The 23,475-nt window shown below is 39.1% G+C and overlaps 1 protein-coding gene across 1 annotated transcript in view; it reads left to right on the top strand.

Annotated features, from left to right (window-relative positions):
- Positions 1–23,475, top strand: part of WNK1 (WNK lysine deficient protein kinase 1) — a 206,208-nt gene that overhangs the window by 150,986 nt on the left and 31,747 nt on the right. Inside the window, 9 exon segments of the mRNA XM_007937044.2 lie at positions 8,739–8,891; positions 12,623–12,720; positions 12,827–12,989; positions 13,620–13,736; positions 14,076–14,249; positions 14,458–14,515; positions 14,645–14,767; positions 15,636–17,062; positions 19,690–19,773. Of these exon segments, the coding sequence (XP_007935235.2) occupies positions 8,739–8,891; positions 12,623–12,720; positions 12,827–12,989; positions 13,620–13,736; positions 14,076–14,249; positions 14,458–14,515; positions 14,645–14,767; positions 15,636–17,062; positions 19,690–19,773 (2,397 nt within the window).

Here is a 23,475-nt window from a genome sequence, read left to right as displayed (position 1 = left end):
CTTGCACCCCTGGCAACCAAGAAAGAAAAAGAAACTTTTCCTCCATATATAAACCTTTCCTTGACCCTCCACAACAACGAACTAATACTATATTTTTCCTTCTGTGATTGACTTATTTCACTCAGCATAATGTCCTCCAGGTTCATCCATATTATGCAGTGTTTTGCAGTACTAGGTTATTCTTTAATGCTGCATAGCATTCCATTGTGTGTATGTACCGTAGTTTGATCGTCTGTTCTTCCACTGATGGGCACGTAGGTTGTTTCCATTGTTTTTACTATTGTAAATAGTGCTCCGATGAACATGAGTGTACATCTATCTGTTCCTGTCCTGGCTCTAACCTCTCTAGGATATATACCTAGTAATGGGATTTCTGGGTCAAATGGTATTTCCATTTCCAGCTTTCTGAGGAATTGCCATACTGCTTTCCACAGTGGTTGTATCACTTCACAGTCCCACCAGCAATGTGTGAGAGTCCCAATCTCTCTACATCCCTGCCAGCATTTGCTATTTTCTGTCTCATGGAACCTTGCCATCAGTGCTGGGGTGGGATAGTATCTCATTGTTATTTTGATCTGTGTCTCTCTGATGGCCAATGATTGTAAACGTATCTTCATGTATTAGCTGGCCACCTGAATATCCTCCTTGGTGAAGTGTCTATTCATGTCTTCTGCCCATTTTTCAATTGGATTGTTAATTCCTTTAGAGTTGAGGTGTTGGAGTTTTCTGTAAATCTTAGAGATAAGTCCCTTGCCAGATATGTAATTATTGGCAAATACGAATTTGTTGCTGTCATTTTTGTCGTGTGCTTTTTCGCGATGTCGATTTCTTTGTTCCATACAATTTTCTATGCTGGCACCATTTTGTTTATGAAACGTGTTAATCACTTCTTTCATTGCTATTGTTTCAGTATTTGTGCTAAATATTTGTTCTAGTCATCTTTTTTTTTTTTTTTGATGTGAAGGTTTATCATTTTTCTTTGAGGTTACCTTGGGATTTATGGTTTTCTTCCCAAGTTTAGAACAGTCTGTTCTATCTTGTAATTGTCTTGACTTCCCTACCATCTAGAAGTTCTATAACAACATAGTTTTTTCCCTCTTTTTGGTTTGTAATTGTCCTCATTTGTCAATTGATGTCTCTGGTTCCCTATTTACAATCTTGTAACCTTATTTACTTTGGATACTTCCATAGCTGGGTTGGTTTCTGGATTATATCATCATGTGTGTTAATGGTCAGTTATTGTTTGCTGTTGTTGCTTCTCCATCCAAAGGGTTCTCTTTAGCATCTCTTGTAAGGTTGGTCTGATTTTAACAAATACCCTTAATTTCTGCTTATCTAGAAATCTCCTGATTTCACCATCATGTTTGAGGGACAGTTTTCCTGGGTACATAATTTTTGGTTGGAAATTTTTCTCTTTCGGGGTTTTATATGTACCATCTCATTGTCTTCTCACCTGCATGGTTTCTGCTGAGAAATCTGAGCTTAGTGTTATTGATTGCCCCTTGTAGGTAACTTTGTTTTTCCCGTGCTGCTCTCATGATTCTTTCTTTATCTTTGGTTTTGGTGAATTTGATGATGATATGTCTTGGTGATTTTCTTTTGGGGTCTATCCTGTTTGGAGTCCATTGGACTTCCTGAATGGATATATTCTCATCTTTCATCATACCAGGGAAATTCTCTTCCAACAAATCTTTGACAGTTTTCTCAGTGGTTTTCTTTTTCTCTTACTATTCTGGAATTCCGATTACACATAGTTTATTCCTTTTGATGGTATCCCACGTAAACCTTAGGCTTTCTTCAAAATGTTTTGATCTTTTTTCTGATTGATCCCTTTCCAAAGAAATGTTCAGGTATTTGCCTTCAGTCTCACTAATTCTGTCTTCCATTGATTGAATTCTGCTCCTTTCCCCATTCAATGTCTTATCTATTTCTGAAAATTAAATATTAATCTTCTGGATTTCTGTATGTAGATTTTGTATCATTTCTGATTTTTCATTTATTTTGTCATTTTGTTCTTGTATTGTCTTTCAAAATTGTTGTAAGGTTTTCTCTGTGTTTTCCTCAGTTTTGTCAGTGTTTTCCTTCATCTGTCTCTCAATTCATTGAAGATACCTAAATATAATTCTTTTAAATTCCTTATCAGGGAGTTCTGATGCTACATCTTCCTCAAGGATGTGTTTTGGGTCTGTATTCTGGTCCCTTGTTTCTCCTGCTTTATCTTGCTTCTTTGTGGACTATGATGCTGTCTTGTCTTCAAGACATTGTGACGTTTTTGTGTTTATATTTAATTGGTGATTATATGTTGGAGTGATTTGCCCACGATTTTTGTTTTCTTTGTATGTTATCTATACAAGCAGGTTACTGTGCTGTGCTCCTCTATTCACTAGTTGACAGCACTTAGACACTCACCACCTATCTCCTTTCCTGTTGTCAGCCTCTCATATGTCCCTGCCAACCTTGACAAACAGACTATTCTTAGGTCCCTGGAATCCAAATGAGAAAGCTGTCACTTTAAAATCCAAAATGGTTGCCACTTGTAAAGATTCTAAATGGCTGCGCCCTCCAGACAGTGGAAAGTCAACAGCTCAGGTTGTCTCCCTCCTTGCTGTTTCCCCTTCTAGTCATAGCCCACCAGTGCAATTGTCCCTGCAGCCCTTGGTGACCAGGGCTGATCTTTAGGTCAATTCTCAGGTCCTAGCACCACTTGAAAATATTCAGGATGTTGGTCTCATCAGAGTAGCTGACAGTCTGCACCTCTGATCGTCTCTGTACTCACTGTTTTCATTCAGGTTTTTCCACTAGTTGGTGCCTAATCCACTTCTGTATGGTTCTTTCAAAGTTTAGGGCTCCAGGATTATCTTCTGTATCTCTGTCAACTGGTTTTTCTTTTCTTTGTTGAAGAGGGTCTGTGTCACTTGTCTGCTTATTCCTCCATCTTACTGGAAGTCTTGTTTCTGTTAGTTTTTGAAATGAAACTTTTAATTCCCTTTATTATAAATGGCTTGCTTTTAGTCCAGCACATGGTCATGTAGGCATTTGATATCAGCTTAAGATTGGTGTTCCTGTGCAAGATAAAAATCACTTTAAAGCATTCTGTACAGAAGGAATTTCACTAGTTTGGTTATTTATATATTCATTCAGTGACCAACACCCTTTGGTGGAATTTAAGGGCTGGGAATTAATGTATGCTTTGTCTTGCTCTTGCTCTTTCAGACAGGTCTGAATCTATATGATTGCAATTAAATTTAAGTAGTCACATTTTTTACAACCTCAACAGGTTTGATGTTATTCTGTTATCAGCCCCTAATAAGAATGAATATAAATTGGAAGTTCCACAAGCTGGTGGAAGAGTGAAACATATCATGGGTACCATTCTCCTGATTTGCTCTTCTTTGAACGTAGGCCATTCACAGTAGACTATGTTGGGTTTTCCCTTTGCCAGACAAATTTGTTATGTGTCTTTTATATTGTGGAATGTGGGTGGGTGTGTATGTATGTATTACCAGATGAGAGCAAGATATTGAAACAGGCTGTTGTGTTCAGTGGTGACAAAAGTATGCAAGGATGGAGGAAGGGCAATTTCATATATGTCTGGTTAAAAGAATTAAGGCAGTTAACTCTTCTGAGAAAAAATAAAGTACTCTCTCTACAGTGCAAACAGTTTCTGATTGAGTGATGTTTTCATATTAGATACTTTTCTGTTTTGGCTTACTTAATATGCAGCATAATATTTATGCTTAATAGAATATCAAAATTAAGCCCTCAATTTATAAAAGTGGATGTAATCCAGAATATTTAACTTTTCCAAGGTCACATATCAGCAAGATAATAGACCTAAAGGTTAGAACCTAAAACTCAAGATCTTTAAGATAGTAAGGGTTTTTTTGTTCTTTTTTCTATATTAAATACAGTGCTCTACCCAAATCCAAACCAAACCCACTGCCATCACGTTGATTCTGACTCTTAGCTACTCTATGGGACAGAGTAGAACTGCCCCATAGGGTTTCCAAGGCTGTAAAGCTTTAAAGAAGCAGACTGTCTCATCTACCTCCTATGTTGCACCTGGTGGATTTGAACAGCTGAGCTCTTGGTGAGCAGCTGAATGCTTTAACCACTGTGCTGTCAGAGTGCCTCACAGTACTCTACCAAAACCAAACTCACTGCCGTCTAGTCGTTTCTGACTCACAGCAACTCCCATTGAGTTTCCAAGGCTGTAAATCTGCCTCATCTTCTGCAGAGAAGTTGGTAGAGTCAAACCATCTACCTTTTTTTTTTGGTTAGCAGCCAAATGTTTTAATCACTACACTACCAGAGTGCCTTACAGTACTCACGGAGATATATAATTATGCAAAGGTACCTGAGAAGCTGCCTTTGTTTTTATTACTGGGATTTCACATTAAAAAAAAAAAAAAAAAAATGGAAATGCTTCTATACTATATGGGTAGAGTATTTTTTTAGGTGTGAATTTTATTTTTAACCCTTTTGTTCCCAACCCCACCATAGGGAACTATATCTGTGGTTTTATTATTGTGAGGAAAGAAATGTACTTTAGCTAAAATGTACTTTGTATCAAATACCTCTGAGACATATTAAGTGAGGGATTGCTTTTTTTATGTTTTTATCAAGATTCCCTTCTAGTGGTATGCTGAATCTTTGGAAGTACCAAAAGTAGCTCCCTCCTACCAGGAAACTAGGTAGATTAGTGCCACAAGCAAGTTAGTTAGTGAGCTGTTGTACTAACTTAATAATTTCTTCCATTAGAGCACCTGTACAGTCTTCAGATGTTTCTTACTTTTCTACCTGAGGCATATGAACATTTTTTCATCATAGTACCAGTATCCAACAGTCAATAAAGGAAGTATGAACAGAATCCATGAGCCCAATTTATGCAAAGTATGTCAAGCAGCTATGCTAAACCATACCTGCTTGGCTGAAGTGTTGGTTATTAGTTACAATGATTGTGTGTAAGCAAATCATCAAACTCCTGGCTACCCAGGGATGCCATTTTTCCCTTAATGCTCTAAAATATAGTTGGAATACATGCCTTTGAGTTAGGAATCATAAGAGTGAAAATATATGTCCATAAAACTCATTTTTTAAATTGTTTTCCCCTTCTCTAATTAAACAGTTTTTTTACTAATTGAGGTCATACTCTGAAGGGCTGTGTGCTAGGCACTGAGGGGTTACCAAGATAGATCAGACAAGACTTTCAAGTATGCCAAATAATCTGGTAAACACATGTAAATACCTACAGAACAAATAATAATAATAGCTAACACTATAAAACAATGTCAAAGCACATTACCTATTTTCACTTAATCCTTGTAACCACCCTGTGAAGTGTAGTTACTATGATATTTTACACATGGAGAACCTAAGACCTGAAGAAGCTGAGGAATTTACCTACGTTTACACAGCTTGTAGGAGGTGGAAACAATTTGAATGGAAGTAATCTGGCTCAAGAGTTTGCCAGTTGTGTAGATGGGAATGTTTATAGAGAACATCTGACTGAAATGGTTAAAAAATAAGCAATTAAATGTAGGTTTAGTTCTTATTCTTAGTTATGATTTCACTAATCTGAGTACTGCTTGATAGGTCACTGTAAACAACTTTGAGAAGTTCATTAACTTAACAAAGATTACATGAATATGAAATACATGACAAGTACAAGGAAAAAATACCTAACTCTCCTAATAGTCAAACCATTACTTGAACTGGTTCAACTCGGTTCAGTCATGGCCAAGGAAATGACAGTAGAACAGATCCAGATTTTTTAATTTGGGTGAACTGCAGCAATAACTAGAACAGGAAAAATTATGGGTTACAGCCCAGCTAGAAACTTAATCACCATCTTAGGTCAGTGTATGCATTGCATAGCAACCAAATCTCTTGCCCAGAGAGTGGAAAACAGCAGAACCCAGCTCAAAGATTGTGGCTAATGCCCTGATTTGAATGTGTGTTGCTCTCCACAGTTGCTCTCTTGCATTAGCCTCTTGAAAGGACTCACTATGCCTTTTCCAAGTCTCCCATGACAGGGCTTCAACCCATACTTTTTTGCATTCCAGTTACTGTTCTGTTCACTCAAATGGTTAAAATTCTGGTCTCTTCCAATTTCACTTCATAATCTGTGATTGAACCGGTTCACAACCCTGATTCAAAAAGGTGGTGATCACTGCAAATTTAATTCAAGACACAACCTAAAGGGAAAGTGTTAGCCTCCAGTAAACTATTACACTCATAATGTAACTCCAATGAAAATGAAGACACTAATATATTACACGTGAAGAGTTTGAATTGTGGGGTGAGGGACAAAACCCATTGCTGTTGAGTAGATTCCGACTCATAGCGACCCTATGGGACAGAATCGAGCTAACCTCATAGGGTTTCCAAGGCTGTAAAACATTTATGGAAGCAGAATGCCCCATCTTCTAGAGAGCAGCTGGTGGGTTCAAGCTACCAACCTTTAATGAACAGCCAAGTGCTTAGCTACTACACCACTAGGGCTCCTCTGATTTAGGTAATATACAGTCTTATTTAGGTACGTAAATTAATGAGTTAAATATTTTGCCAAACTAAAGTCACTGCCATTGAGTCAATTCTGATTCATAGTGACCCCCCTTCAATTTCTAAGGCTATAAATCTTTACAGAAGTAGACTGCCTCATTTTTCTTTCATGGAGCAGTTGATGGGTTCAAACCACTGACCTTTAGGTTAGCAGCCAGTGCCTTAAGCACTATACCACCAGAGCTCCTTATTTTGTAGATATGTGTAGCTATTTCATTCATCCTTAGAGTTTAACTGTACTCAGGTTGGCCATAAAGGCTTTTTGGTTTTTTAGTTTCTCTTTCTCAGTGGGAAAATGAAGAAATTGTCTTATGTTCAGAGTTGCCTTATAATTGGTTACTTAGGATATATCTTAATTGCTGAAGTAAGTTTTTTTAAAAGTTGAAATAGAAGTACATCATTGAATAGGAATAAAACAAACATGGCTGCTGTCGCCATTATATTTCATCAGTTTTTTGTTTGGTTGTTTTAACTGGCATAATGAGAAAGAAGTAAAGAATAAATATCAGGAGAGCAAAATATTATTTGTAAAATATCACCTAAGAAACTCATTAAATGGAGAGGCAAATAGCTTGTCTTTATATCAGCAGTAACTAATAAATTGTATGACTATATCAAAAACCAAAACCAAATCAACTACCATCAAGTTGATTCTGACTCATGACCATCCTATAGGACAGGATAGAACTGCCCCATAAGGTTACCAAGGCTGTGAATCTTTATGGATGCAAACTGCCTCATCTTTCTACCACAGAGCAGCTGGTGAGTTTAAATGACCAGCATTTTGATTAGCAGCAGAATGCTAACTACTGATCCACCATAAGTCTTTATGGATACACCAGGACATATAAAAAGACTTACTTCAAGCAGTAAAAAAAAATCATAACTAAAATGTTTATCATTAGTACTTCAATGCCATTGATAAATAAAATTGGCATGCTATAAAAGATCTATGGGAGCTCTGGTAGCATAGTGGCTAAAGCACTTGACTGCTAACCAGAAGGCTGGCGGTTCAAACCCACCAGCCACTCCTCGGAAGGAAGGTTGGGCAATCCTACTTCCGTAGTAATACTGCCTCGGAAACCCAAGGAGGGGTCGCTATGAATCGGGGCCGACTCGACGGCACATAACAACAACAACAACATAAAAGATTTATAAGGTGGACACTTTTGTTTTGTTTGTTTTACTAAAACAAAACGAACAAATGTACCTGTATGTTTTTTCATAGAGAAAACTCCATAATGGTGACACACCAAACCATTTTTGTAGTTGCTTCTGGAGAATGGAGAAGAGTACTTTCATTTAACTTTGTAATCTGATATATTGGTTAACGTTTTTTATAAACAAAGTGTTGCTTTTATATTTTAAAATAATAAGTTTTAAGTTACAGGTATTAGTGGATCTTAAGTCAGGTATAAAGTTCAAATTTTTATTCGTTAGGTATGACATTATTTTAGGGACAATGGTCATGTTTTTGTTTTGGATACCAGTTATGTGCCATATATTACATGAGGTGTTTTGTAACACAGTCCCTAGCACATGGTTAATTCCCAAGTGTTGATTCCTTTGACCCACTTGAGTTGAGCAATAGCATTCTAGGTTTCATAAGAAAGAAATCATCTTCACACTTATGACAGCTAACAAATGGTAGAGCTAAAATTTGAAACTATCTCCTGATTCCAGATTCAGTGCCTCCCTCACTATTTTGTAGGTATAAGTAGACCTCTATTCAAGCAGATTAATTATACAGTTGATAAAATAGATTAAGGAAAAGAGATTAAAAGAGGAAACTAGATTAGCCTAATACAGTAGTCAAAGTAAGAGCTGATGCCAAGAAATGGGAGAGAAAAAAAAGTGAGGGAGATGTGCTGTGTGGATATGATGTCTAAAGATGTTTATAAGTGTCCTGCTATTGAACCAAGAGGGGTATTAGGTGAAGAATGAGTGGTAGGTCACGTTTTGAAACATTGGTTAATTGTTCTTGGTGGTACCATCACAAATCAAGAACACCAGAGGAAAACGGATGAGAAAGGGGAATTGATGAATTTGTGTTTGTGTCTTGATTACTAAAATTGTCATATTTAAAGATACCTCAGGCTGTATGTAAATAAACATGCCACCTTAGAAACGTGGTATTAGTGACTTAAAACTGAATCCTTTTATTTTATTCTCAGCCACAAGGAATACAGCAGACAGTCCCTCCTCAGCAGATAGGGCAATATTCACTTCCACAGACATCAGCCTCTAGTGAGGCCACTGAGTGTGTACAGCCAGTGAGTCAACCTCATGTGCCACAGGTCTTGCCACAGGCATCAGCTGGAAAACAGGTAAACTATTTAATTTCTGAAATGATATTAAAGAGAGATTCCAATGTAACTGCCCTTTCATGTGAATAGGCCTCCATTTTCTCCTCTAAATGTGAAATGTCTTTTGAAGATATTTAATATCACTGCAAAAATGATGTAAAAGCTGTTTCTTTTGCACACGTGCATTGGTTAATGTAAATGAATACATACTGGCAACAGTGACAATCCAAAAATGTTTAACATTTCGCTTTATCAGTCTAAAATAGATTTGACAGGTATTAGAACTAATAAAGGGGTCCTGGTGGCACAGTGGTTAAAACATTTGGCTGCTAACTGAAAGGTCAGCAGTTTGAAAGCACCAGCCACTCTGGGAGAAAGATGAGGCAGTTTGTTTCCCTAAAAATTTACAGCCTTGGAGACCCTATGGGGCAGTTCTACCCTGCCCTATAGAGTTGCTGTAAGTTGGAATTGACTCAACAACAATGGGTCTTTCCGTTTGAACTAATGAGTTAAATAATGGTATTTTGATAACTTTCCTTATGACATTCCTCTAGAATTGTATCAGCTTATATGAAATTTTCTGGGTTTGCAACTATGCTGTATTTTCATGTAGATTTCTGTATTCTTTCCTCCTTCATTGCCTACCGACATTAAGTCATTAAAAACCCTTATATGGAATGGTATTTTTTTCTAAGTTGTTGTTCTTTTAATCCCTTGAAAAGTACCTTGAAGGAGTTAGGTTCTGAATGATCTCTCTTCAGTTTTGTATTTGGTACTTGTTGTGGTGTTTGTTGACACAATGTATTGCTTTCATGTTTCACTGCATCTGCAATGACATCAATTTTAAGATACATCCCAATTTCATAGATGTTAAAATGGTAGGGGCCAAGGATTGCATCCTAAAATCAATGATTATGGTAATTATATCTTTTTTAAGACTGTGTTTGTTAGACTTAAGAATTGTAGAAGCAATATGGATAAAATCTGACTCCACTAAGATAGCATTTAATTTAAATTTCAGTAACTACTGTAATAGTAATCATAGATTTAATGACAGCAAATATGTGTATGGATTATGGTACGTGAAATATATCTCAAAGGTGTAAAAAAAAAAAAAAGAAAAGCCCATGGAATGGTCCTCTTTTTATTGTTGAATGATAAAGCATTACCAAAATACTCTACAATAAAAGATGTGGAACAATAACCAATCCATCAGCCTCTCTGTCTCCTGCTCTCTTTTCCCTATTCTTATGTGCGTATTAACTTACACTAATGTATGCAGGGGTATTATTTTTTTTCCTCCTTCTTTTTGGCTAATATATAAACCTTGCTTTAGCCATCTTGCTTTCTAAAAAAAGTCTGTCTGTTTTGTTTTTCTTTACCTTCCCAGCTTCCAGTTTCCCAGCCAGTACCAACTATCCAAGGCGAACCTCAGATCCCAGTTGCAACACAACCCTCAGTTGTTCCAGCCCACTCTGGTGCTCATTTCCTTCCTATGGGACAGCCACTCCCTACTTCCTTACTCCCTCAGTACCCTGTCTCTCAAATTCCCATATCAACTCCTCATGTGTCTACGGCTCAGACAGGTTTCTCATCCCTTCCCATCACGATGGCAGCTGGCATTAATCAGCCTCTGCTCACCTTGGCTTCATCTGCTACAGCAGCTTCAATCCCAGGGGGATCAACTGTGGTTCCTAGTCAACTTCCACCCCTTCTGCAGCCTGTGACTCAGCTGCCAAGTCAGGTTCACCCACAGCTCCTGCAACCAGCAGCTCAGTCCATGGGAATACCAGCTAACCTTGGACAAGCTGCTGAGGTTCCACTTCCCTCTGGAGAGGTTCTATACCAGGTATTGTGCTAGCTAGCAAAAAAGGAGGGCACCAGAGAATTTGGCTCTAATAATAGATTATCAAAGACTTGAAAACCTACTAAATTGAGTATCAGAATAACTGTCAATAACAAAAGTTGCTGATTTCAACTAGAGAAGCGAAAATAATAAAATTCTGGGAAAGGATAGGATAGTGAGGTCTACTGATTCCTATCCATTTATTTCAAAACACCTTTTGGGGAAAAGAAATGGCTTCTCTCAGTGTTCAGTGTAAGTTGACAGTGCTAAGTATGGCTGATAGTACAGTTTATCAGGCTACCTTTTTTTATAGGCAAAATAGAGTGTAGCCAACATAGTATCAATAAAAACCTTCTGGTCTTAGATTTGGAAGATTAGCATGTCATGATATGACTAGATTGACTGATACCCTGAAGAATTTTTGCATTCAGCCATTTAAGATTGGCTAGAAAGTATATGTTTTTCTAGAAGGAATTGTTAAATCTATTCCTATCTACAGTATCTCCAGGAGGAGAAAACTAGTAGTTTAAAGTATGATTATACAGTCCTGCAGCATTAATTAAGGAGCTCTGGTGGCATAGTGGGTAAGACATTTGCCTGCTAACCAGAAGGTGAACAGTTCAAACCCACTAGCTGCTCCTCAGGATAAAAATGAGGCAATTGGTTTCCATAAGGATTTATGACCTTGGAAACCCTATGGGAGTCGCTGTGAGATGGAACTGAGTCGACTCAATGGCAGTGGGTTTTCTAAATTGGAAGCAGTCTTCCATTTCAAGCATGATCTTTAAATGTTCTTTAAATTAGCAAGAGAGAATGTGGGCTCCTGTTTTTCTTTGCTATGTGCTTTGTTTTTTTTTTCTTTTTGTTTTTCCCCCTTCCGTTGGGGGTAAGGGGGCATGTCTTGCTGTTTAGCTCATTTAATGACCCAACCTACACTAACTCACCTTCCTCATTTCTGTCACAGGGTTTCCCATCTCGACTGCCACCACAATACCCAGGAGATTCAAATATTGCTCCCTCTTCCAGCGTGGCTTCTGTTTGCATCCCTTCTGCAGTCCTATCCCCTCCCATGCCCACAGAAGCATTGGCTACACCAGGTTACTTTCCTACAGTGGTGCAGCCTTATGTGGAATCAAATCGTATGGTTCCTGTGGGTAGTATAGGAGGACAGGTTCAAATGCCCCAACCAGCAGTGAGTTTAGCACAACAAGCGCCCCCTACATCCTCCCAGCAAGCAGCTCTGGAGGTAAATGGAATTACTGCATGTTTATATATAAACATAAATATCATGGGATAAAAATGACAGAATCATAGGTTCCCCTGGTTTAGAACTAACTCTGAATGACTTTTTCTTACAGCAGAATGAAATGCCAATGTGGGGGCCTTGTTGCCACTGGCTGTTCTGTTGGGAAGTGAGTGTGCCTTGGAGAAGATTAACACTGTTAGCACTTCACTTCTCTAGCTAGTATTTAGCAATTATTCTTATCGTTTCACAAGCTCTTGCCATTGGCATTCATAAGGGTATCTTATCCTGCTGTGCTCCCAATAATCATTTTTGTCCTACTGGGAGAAATTTCTGAATCATCTTTGCACTTTGCTCTGCCTGCCCTATTGCACAGTTCTGGTAAAATGCTGGCTGCATGGCAAATTGTAGTCTCACACTGCCTAGCAAATATGTTGGCTGATCTCACATGCAGTCTGTACCAGAGGCTAGCTTTAGAAACGTCTTTGGGAATTTTAAGACCACTGTCTCTAGATGCTGAATATTAAGAATTACTAGTCAGTTTAGTGCTTCTATGACTTAAGGGAGGGATAAGGAAAAATAAAAACAGTAGTTTATTAGAGATGGTGAATGGTAAATAAAATATATTATTAACAAGTATTGAATTATCCTTTCTATTCACAGAGTACCCAGGGAGTCTCTCAGGTTGCTCCTCCAGAGCCAGTCCCAACAACACAGCCACAGCCTGCCCAGCCTACCACATTGGTCTCCTCTGTAGACAGGTTTGTAAAGCTAAAGTTCTTCTTTCTTAACTGATAAATAGATTGGTGTGAAACTTCAAAATATCAGACCTTTGAATCTCGTATTATAAACATCTTTTTTTTTTAGTGCACATTCAGATGTTGCTTCAGGTATGAGTGATGGCAATGAGAACATCCCATCTTCCAGTGGAAGGCATGAAGGGCGAACTACAAAACGGCACTATCGGAAATCTGTAAGAAGTCGCTCTCGTCATGAAAAGACTTCACGCCCAAAACTGAGAATTCTGAATGTAAGTATTGTTTCTTTATGGACGTCATAAAAGTAAAGGAATTTGACACTGAAAAGGATTTTCAAGTTCATCTCATCCAATTCTCTGACTTCATAAAACAAAAATACCTAATCTTTTGTGTGATATATAACACTTCTTATTTAATCCTCACAAGCTCTTATAAATGAATATCCCATTTTTCAGATTGAAAATATGACTCATAAAAGTATAACAAGGCCAACAGTAGTTAATGTCATTTAAATATTTCTTAAGGCTCAGATGTGTTGGTGAAAATTTAGAATCTTCTAATTACCCAAATTATATTCTGAAATTTCGTATTTCTATGGTAAGGTCCTATTTACTTTTTAGGGGGAAAAAAAAAAGTTTAAATTTGTAAATGAAAGAATTCCATTGTTCCCTCATTTTACATTGCTTCAGTGAAAGATAAATGAGTACCTGAGAGTCTGATAATCTTCTCAAAAGGTATTCTGGCTAGCAGTTGAAGAAGCTAAGTGCCAGTGGTCCAAGAAACAGTGATAACATTCTGCATCTTCAGGCTTAAATTCAAGTGATAATTTGCATTACTTTCTCAGATTTGGTAACAAAGCTGAGTATGACTGAGATGAAGCACCTTTTCTTTTTTTCCTTCAGGTTTCAAATAAAGGAGACCGAGTAGTAGAATGTCAGTTAGAGACTCATAATCGAAAAATGGTTACATTCAAATTTGATCTAGATGGTGACAACCCTGAGGAGATAGCAGCAATTATGGTATGTCTGCATTTGGAGCTCCAAATTTTGCCTAAGTACTTGATCTTCATATCTACCATCACAAGCAAATATACAATATCTGTAATCCATGTTCTGATAGTTACATGTTTATTTCAATATATCCAGCACATCAGACTTCTGATTCTGGTTTTGTGTAAGAAATGTCTAACTAAGCATTGAAGTTCTTAAAAAGGGAAGAGCTAAATGAAAACCAAATATGTAATAGTTCAAGTGATAGGTAAATGATAAATAAGGCAGAAGTCACAAAAGTGATAGTTCAATGAATTAAAACTTAAGAAACATTACACTAATCAGACTGACATTACATTTCGTTTACAGGTGAACAATGATTTTATTCTAGCAATAGAGAGAGAGTCATTTGTGGATCAAGTGCGGGAGATTATTGAAAAAGCTGATGAAATGCTCAGTGAGGATGTCAGTGTAGAGCCAGAAGGTGACCAGGGTTTGGAGAGTCTACAGGGAAAGGATGACTATGGCTTTTCAGGGTCTCAGGTAGGTGTACTATTCCCAAAGTAAAGCTTTGTTTACTTAAAATATTTTCACAGTGCCAGATTCTTCATGCAAAATGTCCAGTGAGACCACATTATACCTATCACTGAGATTATCAAATATTTATATTCCCTTTGCATGTAGAGATTTGCTTTGCCTAGTCATTGAGATTGCATTTGAGCGTTAATTTAATCATTTTTGTTTGTTGTAGAAGTTAGAAGGGGAGTTCAAACAACCAACTCCTGCATCTTCCATGCCACAGCAAATAGGTGAATTACTTTTCTTTCCATATTTGCTTTTACCAAGCTGTGTGCTGATAATGAAACCCTGCTACCTCATGTTGGTAACAGGATATATAATAATAATATAATTAAGTGGATTTGCATCTTTTTGGCTAGGTGTAGCTACAAGTTCTTTAACTCAAGTTGTTCATTCTGCTGGAAGACGGTTTATAGTGAGTCCTGTACCCGAAAGTCGATTACGAGAATCAAAAGTTTTCACCAGTGAAATCTCAGATACGGGTAAGGAATTGTTTCTGCCATATGCTTTGGCAAAACATACAGCATCTCTGTTTGTTGGACGCTTGGCCATCAAGCAGTAGTTCAACTAATGACACAGATAATAAAGAGTGGAAAATTGAAATTGTATGAAGGAGGAAAATAGACAGTGAGTAGAGAGGATTAAGGAAAAGAGACAATAAAGGACAGCCATACTAGGTACAGTCTGGTGTAGTATGTATTTGTTTTTCTATTTAGTATAAAAGGAGCTCTGGTGGTATAGTGCCTAAGGCATTTGACTGCTCACCAGAGGGCTGGCAGTTCAAACCCACCAGCCACTCCTCAGAAGGAAGATTGGGCAATCTATGTACGTAGATTGTACATAGAGATACCACCTCAGAAGCCCAAGGAGGGGTCCACTATGAATCAGAATCAAGTCGATGGCAGTGAGTTTGAGTGTTTAGTATAATTGGATAGGCTTTGAGAGTACTCTGTGGTACTACAGAAATAGGCATTGATACCAAACCAGTTGCTGTTGAGTCAGTTTTGACTAATGGAAAGCCCATGGGTGTCACAGTAGAACTGTGCTCCACAGAACTTTCAATAGGCTTTTTTCCAAGGAGTCTTTAAAGGGTGGGGTCAAACCACCAACCTTTCATTTAGCAGCTGAGTGCTTAATTGTTTGCACAACCCAGGGACAGATATTCATAGAAGGTAACTTATTTTGATCAAACTACTGTTTTAAAGCCCATCATTCCTTGGGAGACTGTAAACCTGGATGGTATGTGGCATGTTGGTATTCTAAAAAGAGGTTGTTAGGGGAATTTTGAATCCTCTTTTAAAAGTGGCTGATTCTTTCTTGTTTTTTTTGTTTTTTTATTTTCCTTTATAGTTGCTTCCTCTACATCTCATGGTCCTGGGATGAACTTGTCACACTCGGCTTCCTCCCTTAGTCTGCAGAAGGCCTTTTCTGAACTTAAACATGCCCAAATGACAGAAGGACCCAGTACAGCACCTCCAGACTTTAGTCTTAAAGGACCAACATTTCCAGTAGTATCTCCTCCCATGAGTAGCATTCCTGGAGTCCCAACCACAGGAGCCGCCACATCATCGATAGCAGTCCCTGCAACTAGCAGCCCTCTTACTGACATATCCACATCAGTAATTCAGTCTGAAGTTACAGCGCCCACTGAAAAAGGAATCACTCAGGTTATAACTTCAAGTGGTCTCCCTATACCAGCTGTGTCTGAGCCACCAATACTCACCAATGTGGTTTCAAGTATCACCATACCTACAACTGTCTCAATGTGTACAACATCCCAGTCAGTTCTGCCCCCCACATGTGGGAGCATTGTTTCTAGTACAGGCACTCTCCCCTCTATAGCAGTTACTACGACTTCAACCTCTGCTGCAGGCAGCACTGTTGCCCCAGGTGCTAAGCCTCCAACTGTATTATCTCAGCAGGCTGTAGGCAGTACTACTGGAGTAAGCACACTACTGTCAGTTTCTACCACCACTCCATTTCCAAGCATAGCTCCACAGCCGTCCGTTCAGTTTAGCAGCAGTAGCTCTGCTCCTACTTTAGCTGAAACAGTGGTGGTAAGTGCACACTCACTGGATAAAACATCTCATAGTAGTGTACCTGGATTGGCTTTTTCTCTCCCTGCACCATCTTCCTCTTCATCCCCTGGAACAGGAGTGTCTAGTTCTGTTACTCAGCCTGGAGGGATACATCCTTTGGTCATCCCATCAGCTATAGCTTCTGCTCCCGTCCTTCCCCAAGCAACAGGACCTATTTCTACACCTTTATTACCCCAAGCACCCAGTGTCCCACCATTAGTACAACCTGTTGTCAATGTGCCTGCTGTACAGCAGACACTAATTCATAGTCAGCCACAGCCAGCTTTGCTTCCCAATCAGCCCCATACTCACTGCCTTGAAATAGAGGCTGATACACAAACCAAAGCTCCTGGAATTGATGACATAAAGACCCTGGAGGAAAAACTGCGGTCTCTCTTTAGTGAACACAGTTCATCTGGAACTCAGCATGCCTCTGTCTCACTGGAGACATCACTAGTAGTGGAGACTACTGTCATGCCTGGCATCCCAACCACTGCTGTTGCACCAGGCAAACTCATGACCTCTACTACAAGTAGTTGCTTACCACCGACTAGTTTGCCAGTAGGAACAACTGGTTTGTCAGTGGTCACACCTGGGCAAGTTTCTACCCCAGGCAGCTATATTTCAGCCCCAGTCAGCACTACATCAGGCGTGAAACCTGGAGTTGCTCCCTTTAAACCACCTTTAACTAAAGCTCTGGTAAGATCCATCAGAGATTCATTTTTAAAGGTACTTTGCTTGTAGTAGGCACTCTGTAATAATTAAATAAAGTTGTTATTAGGATGTTATATTTATAAAGGGTGTTACATGTTTTTAGGATGTTATATGTATTTTGAACTTGGAGAGGTTTTTTCTTTTTTTTTTTTTTTTTAATTAAACAGCCAAACCCACTGCCATCGAGTAGCAACCCCCATTGAGTTTCCAAGGTAGTAAATCTTAATGGAACTAGATTGCCCAGTCTTCCCTCCATGGAGTGGCTGGTGGGCTTAAACCACCAACCTTCTGGTTAGCAGTCAGATGCCTTAAGCACTGTGCCACCAGAGCTCCTGAACATGGAGTTTTTTTTGAATTGTGGGGGGTGGGCAGAGTTTCAGCCAGGAACAGGGAATAGAAAAAATGCTGAAAACCAGGCCCTGGTAGGGGAAGGTTTAGAATAATAATAAAAAAGACAATAAGTATTAATAATATTATTTGTTTTGAAATGGACAAATACAAGCAAAGTAATCACCGGGAAAAAGAAAGCAAAAAAGCAAAAAAAATCGGTGGATGACTGGGTACGGCACCCAGGCTCCCGTCTCAGCACACCAACTGTGATAGAGTTCCTGTGGGCCCAGAAGGTAGTTAGGAGTGGGTATGGCCACACCTCCGTTCACCAAGCAGGTATAGGGTGTTGTAACAAGAAGAATGTGGTACCTTTTCAGTCTTGCAGGGCCCGAGTGCACCTGGGGTTGCTTCTCTGCTTGTTCCCCAGCCACGGTGCACAGTCCACGCAGTCCCTGGCTGGCAGGGTGATTTTTAGGTTAATTCTTATGTCCTACCACCAGTCGCGTATCTCCGAGCTGCCTGTATTGTCAGGGTCACTCAGTTCGCTGTCAGACCGCAGCTCCGTAGGTCTCCTTTTTTTTGGTATTTTCACGCAAATTCTTCTGCTAGTTGGGGTTTAGTCCAAATCTGCATCCTTTCCTTCAAGGCTCAGGGGTCCAAGATTATCTTCTGTGTCTGTGTTAATTGGTTTCCCTTTTCTTTGTTGAAGAGGGTCTGTGCAATCCTTCTGCCTAGTCCGCCATCTTGCCCCGCCTCCAACATGGAGTTTTTTTGATGGAGAAATATGGCAGAATTTTTTAGGTTAATTATACTGCAGTGTTTCCTAGGAATGCATAATAATCAATAAAGCACAAGCATTTTTTCCTAATTGGTGCAAATTGAATATAATCTGTAACCCAAAAGGAAGCTAATTGCTTCTGTCAGTAGTTCACAATCTTTGTTTCAGTGAGATTGAAACAAATTTTCTGTTGTGCTATAGGTTCTACAAATATACTATTTAGGGTTTATAAAAAGTAGGAAGTTGGTGATTAAATTTATATAGAGGAAGAGAAAAGAATCTAATCCTAGGAATAAATGAACTAGAATGTATCCTTTGGGATGGATTTCCTCTCATTCTGCCATCTGCAGCTTCTCTAATATTCTCCAAATAACAAGGCCATATTTTCTTTAGTATATTGTATGCTCCAGTTATCTTTCTGCATTGGCATTGATAAAAGATTCTTTTTATTATAGCATAATACAGAGGCTTCACTCAGACAAAAAAAGAAATTGCTTGAACAGTAGTAGATTTCCAGTGCTCTTCGTTACCAGACTTGCCCCTTGCTTAATAAGCAACCAACTACTTTTGTTTTCTTTCCACAGAATAATTTTGTGTTAGCAAAAGCCTGATAACACTGTACCAAACAAGTGGCTCAAGACTATCCTATGCCTTTTCCTACCTGCCCTTCAGGTCTAGAATTGAACCCACTCCTGTGGCTTCCAGCCAAACAAAAGACAGGCATATGAACTGAACATTTACATTAGCTAGATACACTCCTTGGAGAGAACAATTGTAGGAGAATAGAAGGCTGTGTATGCACAGGGAGACAGCTCAGGGGGCAGGAGTGCATGGAGGGAAGGACACAAGGAAGAGGTAACTATGGGGAGGACATCAGAGAGGAGCTGTTGCACTGTGGGAAATTGCAGTCACTGTCATGAGACAGTGTATGTGAGCTGCTGTATGGAAAGTGAATTTGCTCTGTAAACTTTCACCCAAATCACAATAAAAATTAGAATTAAAAAATATATATATATGTACTATACTTTTTATAGCTCTGGTAGTGTAGTACCTAAAGCACTTGACTGCTAACCAGAAAGCTGGTTCAAACCCACCAGCCACTCCTCAGAAGGAAGGTTGAGCAATCTACTTCCATAGTGATACTGCCTCGGAAACCCAAGGAGGGGTCGCTATGAGTCAGTTCTGACTCGATGGTACATAACAGCAACAACATGCTTTTTATATACATAAGGCCTTTGTTCTATTTTCTCTATGAAATAACCATTTGCTGTATTTTACTCTTCATCTTATACGTATGTCATGGTAACCCCTATGATACTATCAATGGTTCTAATGTCCTTTATTTAAGACAGATACGAGAGTATAACTCAGATGACAAGCATACCTTAACTTTAGATACATTTTATTATTATTATTCTGCATTCAGATTAGGTTATTTGCTCTTTAGTATACAGTCTGTACTATTCATATCGCATGGAATTGACTTTCCCTTCATTCTCTGTAGGTGCTGCCAGTAGGTACTGAACTTCCAGCTGGTACTCCACCCAGCGAGCAGCTGCTGCCTCTTCCAGGACCTTCACTAACTCAGGTGCCTCACGACTTGGCAGATTTCATTCTGTGCCCCTACTTTCTTTTCTAAAACTTGTTTAAATTCTCCACTGCTTAATCTTGGCTTCTGACTCCCATTTAGGTTTGACTTAGTAACACCTTTGTTTTAAAAACAGTGTTGCTAATGAAGGGTGTTGGAGGTACTTCCTGGGTGGTACTCACTTTTCATTTACAGAAAAGGCAGAGGCAGCACTGAATGTAGGTGAAGTTTGCATTGCGTAACTGATATAACTAATGTTAATAAGCTGTATATAGGAAAAAGGAACGATCAGGAACCAAATAAGTGGAGGGTGTGGCTACAGATATTGATATTAATTAGACATAACCAGTCACCTTATGGGATTAGTTCTTTTGTTTGTGGGGTTTAGGATAATGGTCTCAGAGGACAATCTAGTGACTCAGCATAATGTAGTTCTTAAAGTTTATATTCTGCCTCCTAATAAGGTGAGTAGTGTCTGTGTGTGGTCTTAAAAGCTTGCTAATGGCCTTTACCACTATTGGCCTTCATTCATCTGGAACAACAGAAAGATAAAAAACAAGAATGAGAGAAAGAACAGCCTCCTCTACCTTGAGACCTGAGAACTAGATGATGCATGGCTATCACTATTAAATGCTCTCTTAAGGAACACAATAGGTAAATCCTGATCAAAAGGGAGAAAAATTTTGGAACGTAACTTCAAATTCTTAAAGAACCCTGACTTCCTGTACCTATTGAGGCTGCAGGAGTCCCTTAGACTATAGCCCTGCATTGCTCTTCAAACTTTGAAATGAAACTATCCCCTGAAGTCACCTTTAAACTAAGTTAGCCCAATGAATAAAGATTATTACCCTTGAATACTGGGAGCTCTGGTAGCATAGTGCCTAAGGCACTTGGCTGCTAACAGAAGGCTGGCGGTTCAAACCCACCAGCCACTCCTTGGAAAGAAGGTTGGACAGTCTACTTCCATAGTGATACTGCCTCAGAAACCCAAGGAGGGGTCGCTATGAGTCCAGTCCGACTCCACAGCACCTAACAACAGCAACCATTGAAATTACATTTCTTTAAAAAAATAAAATAAAACAGGATTCAAAATGGAGTCTCACCAATGAGCAGCACATTTTTTTTCCCCTCTGGCATCTAAGGACTTTGAAAACTTGGTACAACAGTTTGAATTAGGAACTTTGGTGCTCTGAACAGCTCACTGAATCAGAGTACACCAAACACAGAAGAGCAGAATTAGAGGAAAGGCACAGGAAGATTATTTAGGAAAGAGCTACTGCCGGAGGATGGACGGGCACCTGAGAGAGACCACTGGAAACCTTTCTGGGGCACTCACTGTCTTGCCAGGCGAGGGTGTGCACCTGAGATCCCCGAGCCAAGAACGAAGTCGCCTTATAGCAGCTTACTAGCAACCACTACAATATTCCAGCGGGCAGTGGCAGAGACCTGCCTCCAGCAGCTGATTTTGTCCGTAATTTGTATGGTCTGGGTGCAGACGAACACGGGCAGCACTGCTGAGATTCAGGCGGAGATCTCACTGTTGTGCCAGAAAGGCTAGCTCCCTCCCCTCCCAGCGGATCACAGAGCAGGCTTGGGTCAGACTGGAAGACACTGTCTTTTCTTTGCCACAGTTATCGGGACCGCAGGATTGCATAAGCATCACGGGCAAATGGGGCAGGGAGAGCAAAGAAACCGCAGCTGAGCATGGTCCTGGAAATTTTGCCTTGGAGCCACTCTTTGGTGCTGTGGGGCCGCAGAGACGGGGTCTTTATGCCTGAAATTGGTGGAAATTTGTGACCCTCTAACAATAGGAATCTTTCCTGAGGTTGAGCCATGGTCTTGCAAATAAATACATCATCAATAATAGCCTGCTCAAAGCCCTAGAAACCGACCCTAGCAACACCAAGTTTTCCTTCTTTTGCTCCAACCTTCTCCGCCAATAACTTCACTCATTCAGTAGAAGAAACCATGTTCAGCCAATTACCATAAAACCTCCCTCTTCGAACTCTAAACCCTCTTTATGAAAAACAGAAACACATATACACACTACACACAGTGATACCACCATCACAAAGAAAACAGCAGAGCAACCCAACACACCTGAATCAGTATTAAAATAAAACACACCAGCTTCACCTTTTCAAAATATTAAACCATAAAACCAAGACAAAACAAATCAACACATAACCAGCAGCTAGAGACAATCTAAGAGACAGTGCTCTACCAGATTCCAAGGGCTTACGAAGAGGTTCTGCTTTCCAGTAACCCCAAGAACTCTCCGGATCTGCACTACACGACTGAAAAGGTCCTAGTTGACACCTTTTTTATTTTTTCTCTTGTGATTAACCCCTTTACTTGTTGGTTTGTTTTTTGTGTGTGTTTTTTTGGTTTTTCCTTTTTTTTTTTTCTTTCCTGTTTTGTTTGTTTTCTTCATTATTCTCCTTCTCTACCTTTTTTCTCTTAGTGACCTATTCCCAGATATTGAGTATTTACCTGTTTTCTTCTTCTTTTCTCCACTTTTTCTTTTTTTGGGTTACTGATCCTGTGTGATTGCAGGGTGTATTTTTTGTCCATGTGCTTTTAATTTTTTCGATGGTTATTATAATTTTTGCTGAACTGAGTGGGATACAACAGCAGTCCCCATAAGATACAAGTATACCCACACCTCCTGCAACTTCACTTACTGAACAACAGCCAGCACCTCTTCTCCACCAACGGGCCAACGATAAAAAAAAAACACCAAGAAGAGCCTGAATCACCCTTGGCTGCTCTTCACAAACAGTTAACAGAGATCTAAATACTACAACGCCACGATGCCTCCAAGACAACAGATCATCACAGTCCACACAAAGAAGCAAGATAAAGTGGTAGAAATAAGGGAATAGGTTACAGACCCAAAACACATCCCTGAGGAAGAAGCAGCATTGGAACTCTCTGATAAGGAATTCAAAAGAATTATATTTAGGTATCTTCAAAGGATTGAGAGACCGACCAAAGAAAAGACAGAAAAAAACTTAGAAAATTTTTGGAAGAAAATATAAGAATAAAATGACGAAACAAATGAAAAATTAGAAATGATTCTAAATCTACAGATAGAAATCCAGAAGATTAATACTAAATTGTTAGAAATAGATCACACATTTGAAGGGTAAAGGGGTAGAACTGATGGTATGGAAGACAGAATTAATGAGACTGAAGACAAATACCTGAATACTTCTTTGGAAAGGGATCATTCAGAAAAAAAATCAAAACAAAATGAAGAAAGCCTAAGGTCCATATGGGATACCATCAAAAGAAGTAATCTACGTGTCATTGGAATTCTAAGAACAGGAAAAGAAAAATAGAACCACTGAGAAAATCGTACAAGATTTGCTGGAGGAGAACTTCCCTGATACGATGAAAGAGGAGAACATACCCATTCAGGAATTCCAACGAACTCCAAACAGGATAGACCCCTAAAGAAAATCACCGAGACATATCATCATCAAACTCAGCAAAACGAAGGGCAAAGACAGAATACTGAGAGCAGCATGGGGAAAAAAAAAAAAGTACCATGCAAGTGAGAAGACAATGGGATGGTATATACAAAACCCTGAAAGAAAAAATTTTTCAACCAAGAATTATTTACCCGGCAAAATTGTCCCTCAAATATGATGGTGAAATTAGGAGATTTCCAGATAAGCAGAAACTAAGGGAATTTGT

Source organism: Orycteropus afer, unplaced genomic scaffold (assembly GCF_000298275.1).
Source record: "Orycteropus afer afer isolate SDZICR_OR568_19922 unplaced genomic scaffold, OryAfe1.0 scaffold00040, whole genome shotgun sequence".
NCBI lineage: Eukaryota > Metazoa > Chordata > Mammalia > Tubulidentata > Orycteropodidae > Orycteropus > Orycteropus afer.
The sequence above is the reverse complement of the archived record's forward strand: the minus strand, read 5'-3'. Positions and strand labels throughout refer to the sequence as shown.